Source organism: Echiichthys vipera (assembly GCF_963691815.1).
Source record: "Echiichthys vipera genome assembly, chromosome: 14".
NCBI lineage: Eukaryota > Metazoa > Chordata > Actinopteri > Perciformes > Trachinidae > Echiichthys > Echiichthys vipera.
The window spans coordinates 5846951-5860316 of NC_139839.1; the positions used below are offsets into that span (position 1 = coordinate 5846951).

At 36.6% G+C, this 13366-nt stretch overlaps 1 protein-coding gene across 1 annotated transcript in view; it reads left to right on the forward strand.

Moving 5' to 3' along the window:
* The first annotated feature begins 868 nt into the window (after positions 1 to 868).
* Positions 869 to 13366, forward strand: part of LOC310956595 (uncharacterized protein) — a 40100-nt gene continuing 27602 nt past the window's right edge. Inside the window, exon 1 of the mRNA XM_083926884.1 lies at positions 869 to 963. Coding sequence (XP_083783010.1) covers positions 940 to 963 — 24 coding nt within the window. The 5' untranslated portion in view covers positions 869 to 939. The remainder of the gene's footprint in view (positions 964 to 13366) is intronic.

Sequence of the window (13366 nt, forward strand, 5' to 3'; positions counted from 1 at the left end):
AATCATAACAAAAGTTATCTCAGGACACTTTACAGACTAGGTATAGACCACACTCTATGACTTATTTATGATTTATTTATTGAAAAAACAATAGTTATAGAATATTTATTTTAGATAGATACATTTGAGAAAGATGTGAAATGCAGCCAGTTAAAGTTATGTGCATCACATCAAGTACAAATCTGAGGTATTCTACTTGTTGGGTCTTTTCTTTTTTTTTAAATTAATTTATTTGCACAATAAAAAAACAAAAAACATTCATGTAATGTGGCTTTTGATTAAAAAATACAAATTTAATGCAAGTTTCATATCTCTGCTGAGTTATACACACCCAGCTAAGGTCACTTTTTATCATAATTTAATATGTTATAGGATTTAGTTTTAATGTGCACATGTGTCGCGTCACTGTCTGCAACTAAAGTACATTTACTCAAGTACGCAACTGTATTTAAGTACAATTTTGAGGTAATTTGGGTATTTTCCACTTTATATTTTATAGTTTTCATTCATGTAATGTGGCTTTTGAATAAAAATTACAATATTGATGCAAGTTTCATATCTCTGCACGGTTATAAATGCCAAGTTAAGTCACTTTTTATCATAATTTAATATGTTATGGGATTTAGTGTTAGTCTAAGCCCCGCCCACTCGTGCTGCGTCACACGGAAATACGTCACAGGCCGAAGCTAAAAGATGCTTCAACGGCCGTTTCCACTGTGACTTTAACATTAAGTTGGACTCTGTGGCAAACTTTGGCCACACCTAGATCCTGTCCCATTTCCACTCCAAAAAAAAAATATTAAAAAAAGAGAAAGAAAGAAAAATCCTACTCCAAAAAAAAAATCAGTTTTTTTTCTTTGTGGTGCGCTTGTTTGTGTGACGGCGAGTCCCGGCGGTGTAACCGGAGAGGGGCCTCAGAGAGGGGAATGCAGGACTGCAATGGAGCACAATGCAATAATACAGGTAAAAAGCCGATTTAATTTCTAAATAAATGTCGTTTTATGTCACACACACTCGGCGGATTTTCTAAACCTGTTGACGTGGGGGATATTTGAAGCGTGTGGCGTTGAATTAAAGCCCCCAGTTGTCGTGTTTTATTTTTTATTTGAGTTTGGACCATGTCGTATTGATTGTTTTCCCCCATTATCAAGCACCGAGAGTTGCTCTGACTGCAATTACAACTTTATTCAACCCAACTTTTCGTTCCCCCCCTCCAGAGGGGACAAATTAAACCGTTGATATGTGTATTTTTGACGGGGAAACATTATGTTGTGACACGGGGCTCGCGCCTCGTTTGATATCGAACGCTCAGCCGTTAAATGTCAGTTTAATATTTCTGATATTTCCACCGTGTTAATGATTAATTTCTTTGTGTGTCGTGTCGACAGTCTCCGGCTTTCTCCTCCGTGGCTACCAACCCCCCACACCCCACACTTAACAACACATTTAGCCCAAATAAAAATTAAATTTTCTGGCCGGTTGCCTGCCTGAAAATATCAGGAAACTTTTAAAGCCAGTCCCAACCGTTTTTTTCCCCCCCTCCTCAACAAGAAACGTCGAGTCGTTGCATCGACATTTTTGTTTTTTGTCATTATTGACGACACAGAAAATGTATTTTCAACCTTAATATTAAACATTTAAATCATTTTTTTGTACCGACGGGGGCTAATATAGGTGGAGCAGCAGCAGTGTTGGTTATAATAGGAAGCATATTGATATTATTATCAAATCCCCTCCCGACATTTTGTCTCCGTCGTAATTACCACAGTTTAAGGAGGAATGTTAATATTGTGTGTATAATGGAGGGAGTGTGGAGTTTTTATACATGAAATAGCGTCAAAAAAACAGCAGACATACACAGTTTATTTAGCAAATGTGTTGTTATTTTTAGTCGATATAAAAACGGAACAAAGTCTTTTATTTTGACAGGAATCCTTCATATGTGTGTGTGTGTGTGTGTGTGTGTGTGTGTGGCGTGGGGTATATTAAATATTCCAGTGGTGGTTGAGTATTTTGACAATATCTCTTAAATTTAAATATTCATTTATTGCAGTGTTTTGTTTCTCCCTGGGGTGAACTTGTGAGCTTTTTGAATAACAGGATACACACCCAAGGTCAATACTGTGCAAGGCTGTGTGTTTGGATTGTATTTATTGATTTATTTGTTTATTTATTTATTGTTTAAAGCAGGAGACATTTTATTATTAATATTTGCCCACCCCACCCCTCTCTCTTCCTGCTACTGAAAACTGTAAAAAAAATAAATATATCTCACTGCATTATTCCCAGAAATATCACGAGAACTGACGTAGGCAGGGTGCAGATTAAGGGTTTCCATCTTAAATTCTTGTGTGTGTGTATACGTGTGTGTGTGTACGTGTGTGTGTGTGTGTGTGTGTATTCACATTTTAGACAGAGGGCTGCCTCTCAGCTCTCAGATTATATTATGTGGCTTTTATTTTCCCTGCCTGCTCAGCCCTGCCTCCTTTCCACCACTAGGCTGGAGCACTGCTTCAGCTGGCCCTCCCCCAGAGCAAAAAAAAGATATTCATATAACACTCCTATAGCGCATAATAGTATGTTTATGATGCACTATATCCACGTGACGGTGGTACTTATCATATAATCTCTCTGTAATTAAAGTTAAATATATGTATAATATTCAATCCGGGGGCTAAAACTGCTCTTGATGTCACTTTTGTTGTATTTTTCCCTGCTTTATTGTCTATATCTACTACTACAGTTCCATACTTTATTATAACGCATGCTCAAATGAGTTATAGGTAAGTTTATGAACAGGAAATACATTTAGAACAATTTTATTCTTGACTTTTTAAAACAAAAACGCCCCAAATCTCTAGTTCCGGCTCGTCAAATGTAAGCTAAATGTAACTTTTACCTTATGTTGTTCATATTATTTTCCCCTTTTTCCCCTGATAATTCACCCGCACATCACTATTAATTCCTCAAACTATTAATCCCTCTAAACTTTGATAATTAATTCATGAATTAATCATTTTTTAAGGAGAAATGACCAAAATCTCTGGTTCCAGCTCGTCAAATGCAAGCTAAATGTAACTTTTACCTTATGTTGTTCATATTATTTTCCCTTTTTCCCCCTGATAATTCACCCGCACATCACTATTCATTTCTCCAACTATTAATCCCTCTAAACTTTGATAATTACTTCATTAATGAATCATTTTTTAAGGAGAAATGACCAAAATCTCTCGTTCCAGCTCGTCAAATGTAAGCTAAATGTAACTTTTACCTCATGTTGTTCATATTATTTTCCCTTTTTTCCCCTGATAATTCACCCGCACATCACTATTAATTGCTCAAACTATTAATCCCTCTAAACTTTGATAATTAATTCATTAATTAATCATTTTTTAAGGAGAAATGACCAAAATCTCTGGTTCCAGCTCGTCAAATGTAAGCTAAATGTAACTTTTACCTTATGTTGTTCATATTATTTTCCCTTTTTTCCCCTGATAATACACCCGCACATCACTATTCATTTCTCCAACTATTAATCCCTCTAAACTTTGATAATTACTTCATTAATGAATCATTTTTTAAGGAGAAATGACCAAATTATCTGGTTCCAGCTTCTTAAATGGGAGCTAAATGTTGGATTTATCTCTTATTCTCATAAACATGCCAATAACTAGACATCAAACTGTTGATCGATCACTTAATGAACCGTAAATAAAGAAACAAAGTTTTCAAAATTAAGATTCAAAATCTGGTTCCAGCTTCTCAAATGTGAGTATTTGTCTGTATTCAGTCTTATATGATAGTAAACTCAATTAATCCATAATAATAATTAGTTGCATCTTTTAGTTTGTCTGGTGGAGTTTTGGGTTTTCTTTATCCTGAAGTAAGACTTTAATATTCTTTTAAATATAAATTTATAGGTTTAATATAACTGCTAGGCCCATGCAGACACGCCTGTAGAGCTTAATAGTGTTTATTTCTTACTTTACTATATTGATTCATCTTCTTAGTGCTCTTTAGTATTATAATACTTGACCTGTAGCACTTAATAGTCTCATATTATAACTTTATTGTATTGATTCTTCTTCTTAGTGCACTTTAGTATTATAATACTTGATCTGTAGCACTTAATAGTCTCATATTATAACTTTATTATATTGATTCTTCTTCTTAGTGCTCTTTAGTATTATAATACTTGATCTGTAGCACTTAATAGTCTCATATTATAACTTTATTATATTGATTCTTCTTCTTAGTGCACTTTAGTATTATAATACTTGATCTGTAGCACTTAATAGTCTCATATTATAACTTTATTGTATTGATTCTTCTTCTTAGTGCACTTTAGTATTATAATACTTGATCTGTAGCACTTAATAGTCTCATATTATAACTTTATTGTATTGATTCTTCTTCTTAGTGCTCTTTAGTATTATAATACTTGATCTGTAGCACTTAATAGTCTCATATTATAACTTTATTATATTTATTCTTCTTCTTAGTGCTCTTTAGTATTATAATACTTGACCTGTAGCACTTAATAGTCTCATATTATAACTTTATTATATTGATTCTTCTTCTTAGTGCTCTTTAGTATTATAATACTTGACCTGTAGCACTTAATAGTCTCATATTATAACTTTATTATAGTTTTATATAAAGTATAATAGCACCGCTAGTAAAAACATCTCAAATGTCACAATGGTCCTGTATCCCCTATAGTGGCTATTAGTCTGTTTATAGAGCTTAATAGTTATTATATTGTTTCCTTTTCTTGTTCTGACTTATACGTTTATAACTTGTAAATATTTTAATAACATTAACTTCTATTATTGGAGTGTATTTCTTGTCAGTAGAACTAACTTTGAGTTGTCTTTTGATTTTTTCTGAACTTATTTTATCCTTTATAGTAAAGTTTTACTATAAAACTCTTCTTATTTATCTAATGAGTCTTCTAACTCTGTTCATACTCCGTTTAATATCCTAAAATACTCATTTATGGACTATTATTGTGTTTAAAGCACTTAGTAGTGTGTTAATCAATATCATAATTCTGTTGTAACACATCTAATACTAAATTAAATAATAAACTAATCATTTTAATCATTTTTCAATAGGTGCTCACAGTAAAGCGTAGAGATTTTATCTGACTTTATAGCAAACTTAGTTATATATAATGTTCCTTTTAATACAAAGTCCAGAGCTTATAATGTGATTTTGTCCAACTTTACTCTATTAATTCTCCTTCTTTGTCCATAAAAATGGTTTAATGTTCCTATTATTGTTCCTCTAATGTCCAATAATGTTCATTTATTATTCCTTTAATGTCCAATTATGTTCATTTTATTATCCGTCTCATGTCTAATACCTTGCCCGTCTAATTATTACTTAATTATAATCCCCCTCGTATTGTATGGGGTATAATATTATCAGAAATAAACTTATAGGCTAATTCTCTATTCTTAATAGTGGCTCACAGAAACCAGCAGAGACTTTATCTGACATTTCTATTCCTATTAAATTACTATAATACTACTTAAAATATCTATGACATACCAATGGAGGCCGACGCTGTATCGGTGAAGCTTAATAGTGATTTTATCTACCCGTATTTCACACAATCCCCTTCTTTGTACTTAAAATGCCCCTTAAATGCCAGTTAAAATAATCCTATAATCCTTTTCTAGAGGCTAACACTGTTCACAGTGCTCTGTAATGTCTTGTTTATTGTTCCTCATTGCATATCATAATAAAATACCTTTTATATCTTACTATATAACTACAATATTCATATTGAGTCTCCATACGGATTTTGTCTTTATTCTTTCTTCATCTAAATTCAACTTGTACACTTGTAAAAAACAGTTTAATACGCCAAATATACTCAGATTTAATGTTTTATAGCAGGTTTTTGCGCTGATAATTGAATTTTTAGTGTGTTGTGATGCGTCTGTTTCCCTCTGTACTTATTTTCTTGCTTAATCACTCGTCTATGTCCAAAGTACATCTGGAATATCTTCATATCTACTTCAAATGCACCCATGGGAGTTTACAGTGAATGTTTATTAGATTATTTAATCCTATAGTCTTTATATTTCTATAGGGACTTGCAGTACGTTTAAGGACTTAATCCCGCTCTGTTTTCTCATAATCTTGCCATATATGAGGTTTATATTGTGTCGAAGTGTTCTTAAACGTGCTTTATTATCTGAATAGTCCTGTAAAGTCTCCAGAGGAACTTTTTTTTATCACCATGTGGTTCTTTAATTTCAGTTTCCACAGCGAGATAAATAGTGAGTTTGACATTCAACTCTGACCTTGTCTGTCTCAGTCGCAGTCTCTCTCTTCAGTTATGTCACTATAACATGTATTTAATACAAATATCAAGTTCCTATACGGGGACCCAGAAAGTCCCTAAGTGAGCTTTTGTGGCTTGATGTGTTTTTTTTACGAGTATTTTTTGTATCCTACAGTTTTTCCCACAGGGCGTTTAAAGTGAGTCTGTGATACTCCACAGTGACGTCATTCAAACGGCGTGTCATTGCATTATGTTATGTTATGTGGTGGCATTTCAAAAACTACAGAGGTATTAATACATCTCTCTGTGCGTAGCAGATATTTTTGCTGCTGTGACATTTATTCAGTATCTTTCTAAAAATTGATCCAGGGCCTGCTGCAGCTGGTCTGCAGAGCTCCAGCGGGTGGGGGAGGGTGGGAGGAGGTTCTGCCTGTGGTGGGTTATGGGTATTGGGTGGGGGAGGGTGTGCTTGGTGGGGTGGGGTGGTGTGGGGGTTGTGGATGATCAACACTGGAGTGAGAATTTGAGGATATTCTGCATTTAGGCAGCAGGCAGGATAGCTGAGCGAGCAACAGAAGCGCATTATTCACGGTGCAGAAAGAGGAGGAAATGGAGTATGTGCATTTATTTAGTGCGTCTTCACGTCTCATCTTCTATCAGGAGCAAATGAAAAGCAGCTGCACGGCTGGATACACCCTAAACTTACATACAGCACACCAGGCTTCTCATATCATGTGGATATGAATGCGCCTTAATTTAATTAATATTCAATATCAATCACACAAGTAGAACTGTTCAACCATGTTTAATTTGAGCGTCAGAACTGCAGCAATTAATCCATTAATCCATTAATCCATTAGTGTTGTTGAAAGAAAATTAATCTGATTCTGCAGCTGTTTTCATAATCAAGTCATCGTAATCTTATGTCATTTTTTTACCTTCTCATATGGGAGAATTTGCAGTTTTATATCACAGTAAACTAAATATCTTTGGTGTTCGGACTTGATTTGACTTGGATTTGAAGTTGTTACTTTGGGAACTTCTGACATTTCAGACATTTTATAGAATAATTTGATAATCGGTTAATCAATAGTTGCCGCCCTTAACACTGATGTGACTTTTTCTTTAATTAAAAATGAAATTCTATCAAATATGTGTAGCATTTATATCAGACCAGAGTTTGAGGGATTCGTTGACTAACTGATTAGATCCACATCCACAATCATTTCTGTTTCTTTTGCGCATAAATGTCAAATATTCTCCAGTTTCTCAACTGTGAGGATTTGCTGCTTTGTATCATCATGATTGGCCATGTATTCTTATTGATTATTCATTAAAATGTAATTAAATTATCCTAAAATTATGTCTTTAAATGTCTTGTTTTGTCAAACTAAGACTCCAAACCCTAAATATATAAGGAGTTTACAGCTGAACAATTAGGGCTCCAGGAAATCCCAATTAAACAATGAATTGGCAGATTCAACAGTGAGAACAATCAAAACGCATATGTGCCTTGTTTCAACTTGTCACTGAGAAATAATAGTTTAATATTCAGGTCATTTGCAGCTGTGGGCCTGCATATAATGTGTCACGTTGAGCTGTTATAGTTCAGCCTTTGCTCGCTTCTTGCTCCAAACGGGATTACAGAGGAGCGGGGGAAACACAATATCACAAACGCAGCAGCATTTTCAGCACTGTTTTCTTTCAGGGCTCTAAAAACTGGAGCATCACGTCTGCTGTGTTGCACATGAAACTGCTTGTTTGAGCATTTTATCATCTTACATCCATGTGAATATCTTCGTAAAGAAAGGAGTGATTAATGTCGGGTATGTGACATTCATCACATCGCGGTGAAGGATACGTCTGGTGATATTCTCCGCAATCATTCATTTTAAACAAATAGTTTGAATTTGACCATATGGCCTTATTGTAGTACATTGCAGACAAAATGGCAGTTATATCACATTGGCTATAGAATATTTTTAAAGAAGGATAAAAAATGTGAACGCCAGTTGTTGTGGCACAAAACCAATGTAGAATAGTTGATTTATTAGACGTGCTGCCCCCCCAAACGCTCACTGGAGCACCGACTGTTATTAGTCCACAGCTGGAGATAGCCCCCAACAAATGCACTTCCTGTATCCTAAATTATTCAGCCTTTATATAAAATTTAAGTATATATTTGTGACCCGTTTGAAAGATCTCCATTTAACAGAATAGACGGACTGACGCACTGTTGCTTTGTGTGTTTTTATGGGCTCGACAATAAGAAATATATAGAATAACAGCAGCATAATCTGTGTCCATCATGCGCCCTCAAGTCCTTTGTGCTCGTTTGGATATTTCACCTTTCCGCCTGTTTTAAGGAAAAATTTAACATTTATTTGGAATTTATTGATTTAAAGTGCTTTTTTAAAGAGATATCCCCAGAATATCTAAATCCAGCTTTACAAATGCAAGTATTTACGGCTGTTGTCTCTTTTGTGATAGTTACCGTTCTCATCTTTAGGTTTTGGACCATCGATTGTACAAAATACGACTTGTAAATGTAGCATCTTGGTTATTTATCATCATTTCCTGATGTTTTATAGACTAAAATGCAATTGGCAGATTATTCCATACTGAAAATAATCACGAGTTTGATACTTCTGTCGTTATTTGTACTTGTTTATACAAAAGCAAATGTTTTTTCTGATAAATCTCATTCTAACTTTAACCTAAATAACCTAAAGCCCCCAAAACCCGGAAGTGAAACTTTCGTCTGATGTGACCTTTGGTTTGGAGGAGGCTTTTAACTGAACGTTAGTGTGCTGTAATTGATTAGCAGATATGTACTCAATTGGATTTGATGATGATTTTTGTTATTTCTCATGATTTATTCCTCATTATTTACGCCCACATTGTTTCGTTTTCAGCATTATAACTGGTGCAAGTCTCCTCAGCCTGTGGATTTTGTGGTTATCTGTGAAAAAAAAAGGGACTGTGGCTCATGATCCAAGATGGCAGCTCACTGTCCTTCTGACCGAGATTATCATTTAGGTCACGTCCTTTAAGATTACAAGAAAGCGAACGTATTTTCTGTAAAAAGGTCTGATACCGATGAGTGAAAGGGTTTACTGACACACCATCAGCCCCTTGGAGGCTTTAAAGAGTCCTGGAAACAAGACAAACTGCCTCCATTACTTAGGTGCGTTTGTTTTTTTATGTTTTAGCTCTTTGGCTGCTCACTTACAAAACAGTGAAATCAAAGCTGCAGCTCTATTCACCCAGCAGCAGAAAAAGGTATTGGCTTTCAGACGTATGAAACCACTGGAGGTGTCCTCGATTTATTGTTCAAGCCGTGTAAACATCCACACACGGTGAGCGTTAACTGTTTTTGAGGTGAGACGGATCAAGGGCTCCTCGTCTCTTCTAGAGCGTAAACACACATGAAGCTCAATGTGAACTGCGCTGTGAATTAAATAAAGACAAACGCCACATGAGATTCACTCTTACTAAATGGTACATCCTCCATTTTGGGGACAAAATGGGGAACCTGCTCTTACAGAATGACTGCTGGAAAATTTATCTCAAACCATTACATGTTTTTTTTATACTGAGCAAGAATTTTTAATAATTAGTTTGTTGGAGTGCTCAAGTTTTAGTACATGTTCCTGCCACCAACGATGATTTTCATTGTGACGAATATGTCTGAATGAATATTTTCTCGAGTTCTCTTGCAAAACATGATAATAATAATGTTTATTTATTAATCCCTCTTGGAAAAATGTAACTTTTTACTGTGTTTATTATGTTTTCATGCACACAGGAAATACAGACACATGCACATGCTTTGGAAAGATGTAGTGATAGACCGATACAGCTGATATTATCGGCCGATATTTGTGTTTTTTACGTGTTAATCTGCTGATGCGGGCTGCTGCGTTTGCTGATAGTTGTTTCACGGCGTTATTTACAGACAGGCGTCCACAGGCAGCTCGGTGTTGCTGGAGACGCCTTTTTTAATTTCAATAAACGTTCCTTTTTAAAAAAGGAGACTCGTAACATTTGTTATCATTGTGTAGTTTTATATCGGCTCAAGAAGAACGGCAGTCCGTATCAGTCGATCCCTGAAAAGATGTCTGAGTGAGGGGGCTGCCATGGAAAGGCTCTCCTGAGCAGTTCAGGCTTTTGGTGTCTCGCTCAAAGGCACCTTGGCAGTGTCAAAGAGGTGAAATGGCACCTCTCCAGCCACCGGCCCACACTGCTTATTTGGTCCGTGCTGTGACTTAAATTGACCTTTGAACCCTCCGGTTCGTAAGCCAAGTCCCTCCGGACTGAGCTACTGCCACCCCATTAGTTCAGCATAATGGAAGTTTGGTTCAGGCTTACTGCATGATGTCCATTTTTTATTCCTCTTGGAGGATTCAATGTTGAGTGACATGGGGGTGTATTTCATGGAGAATGGCTCTGTGATATTGAAGGTTCAGTGGCTTTGGGAGTGACATAGATGTGTGTGCATGTAAACTAAAAACTACATCCCTGTACCTGCTGAATATCTCAATTGATAAAGGTGTATTTTACTTTGACAGATGTGCGTCCTCCACAGAGCTGGGTCTGTCTGACGTTCCTGTCTGTTATAGTGAAGGTTTTCAACGCCACCGTACTCTACGGGTAATTGTTGGGTCTATGTACATATTAAATTAGTCATAGAGTGTGGTCTTTACCTACTCTGTGAAGTGTCCTGAGATCACTTTTGTTATGATTTGGCACAATAAATAACATTGAATTGAATGAATCTTGTATGTAGTTCTTGGTGGAAACAGTTATGAGAGAAGTAACTTTAAATTGTCAGGAGGTGGAGGCACGGCTGATGAGGTCTGACCTGAGAGGAAATGTCACATGAATTTGTGCTATATTGTGCATTTTACCTGGCCTATTACAGGACTTTAATATTTGACCTATTTACTACAACATGGCAATTACTTAAACATTTCAAATATTAAAACTGCAGTACAGAGATGGATAGACTGCGATAGACCGGCGTCCTGTCCAGGGTGGACCCCGCCTCACGCCCCATGTCAGCTGGGATCGGCTTCAGCCCCCCGCGCCTCGACAGGGACAAGCGGTTGAAGATGGATGAAAGAAAAAAAAATGCAGTGCAGAGATGCATTCAAATTTGATGAAAGTCTTAATCCTGTGAGATTCAGTTCTTGTCTGCAACATCTCAGAAACACAACCAATGTGCAAACTGGATCCTCTGCAACACATTTCAGATACTGAATGATTAACTTCTGCTGATTATTTTATGACCTCTTTCTGGAAACGTACGGCCTTCATAGTGTGCAGCCGAGTGAAAGGAAAAGGAAAAAAGCAGAATCACTTCTATCAATTTACCCTTTAATTATTGTTGTTTATTTATCAAACAAACACAAGCCTGCGCAGGTGTTTCGTATCAGTGTGACAGGAAGTGTGACCACTATTTTGTAGTGTGATGACACTAGGTCTGCTGTTATTTTGCAAAGTCTGCTTTATTATATTTTATTTAGTTTTCATGTTGAGAATTGAAAGAGATGTTCCCTGGAAACAAATTGCAACATATACAGAGGCCTGAGATCACACAGGTTTATACACGTCTTAACTTTCATGTTTGTTAGCATCATAATTCTTCTGATCATGTGTGGTAGCAGTGGTGTGTCACTGTGTTTTTAATAAAGCTGCGTCTCTCCCTTCAGCTTCAGTGATATCTGAATATGTTTCCAGTCACTATCAGAGGCTGCAGATAAACCCCTGCCATGCTAAACAGTCAGAGGAGTTACTTTTAACATTTTCTCTCGTGAGTTTTTGCATATATATAAATTACAATATCCCGCCGTGAATGCGGTTTATGCATCTTAATACGCGGCCTCGCTGCAAGATGGTGAAACTTTATCATCAGAGGTGTCGATGCCAGAGGTGGTTTCTGCAGAATTTATGGCTCCAACACACCAGGAAATATAGAGAGGACCCTGTGGCTTTCATGTGTTTTTAAATTTGAATTGAATGGTTTTCATTTCTGAGTTGTTTTACTTTACTTTTTTAATACATTAACATTTAAACTGGGCTACACGGTGGTATAGTGGTTAGCACTGTCGCCTCATAGCGAGAAGGGTCCAGGGTCGCATCCCAGCTGGGGATCCCACAGTCCAAAGACGTGAAGGTGTTCGGTTCATTGACGACTCTAAAATTGCCCTTAGGTGTGAATGGTTGTCTGTCTCTGTTCGTCTCTATGTGCCTTGCGATAGACTGGCGTCCTGTCCAGGGTGTACCTGCCTCACGCCCGATGTCAGCTGGGATCGGCTCCAGCCCCCCCGCGACCCCGACAGGGAAAAGCGGTTGAAAGTGAATGAATGAATGAATGAACATTTAAACTTCTAAAAAAGGCTGAATCAAGAATGGGGTGTACATCCCAGTGTAGAAAGTTAATTTCTGATATAGATTTAATCCAGGTCAGTCTGACAACCTGGATTAAACTGATTTTGATTGATCTCAACATTTGATTGATTGCCGTGAAATCTTCGATGTGTGTAGTTTTCAGGAGGACTCCTAAATACTCTGGCGACGCTTTGACTTTTCATTTAGCACCACCAACAGGTCAAAATACAACACCTTTTGTTAAAGGGTCTGTGGGTATTCAGAACATTAATACAGCAGCAAATTACGACTTCCTGTGTAAAGATATAGTGGAATAATGGCACGTGCTGAGCAGAGAATGAAGTCACCTTTCCTCTCTGTGTGTGTGTGTGTGTGTGTGTGTGTTTGTGTGTGTGTGTGTGTCGTAATCTGAGCCTCTCTGTTTGTTTTGATAGCCGGTCTGGCCACACCTTGTTAGTGCATATGGCTGTGTCTGTCTTTTCAGTATGTCTGAGCACTGCTCCTTTAATGAAAGGCTACCTTTTCAAAATAGTGTCCAAATTTCCTGTCAGGCTCAGTGGTACTTGGATATTACTGTAATGCTAACATAGCATGCTAACATACTCTGGTTTAGTGTCTGAAAAGTGTCCCTAAAATGAAACGCTGAATTACTTTTGTTAGCATACAAACAACTAG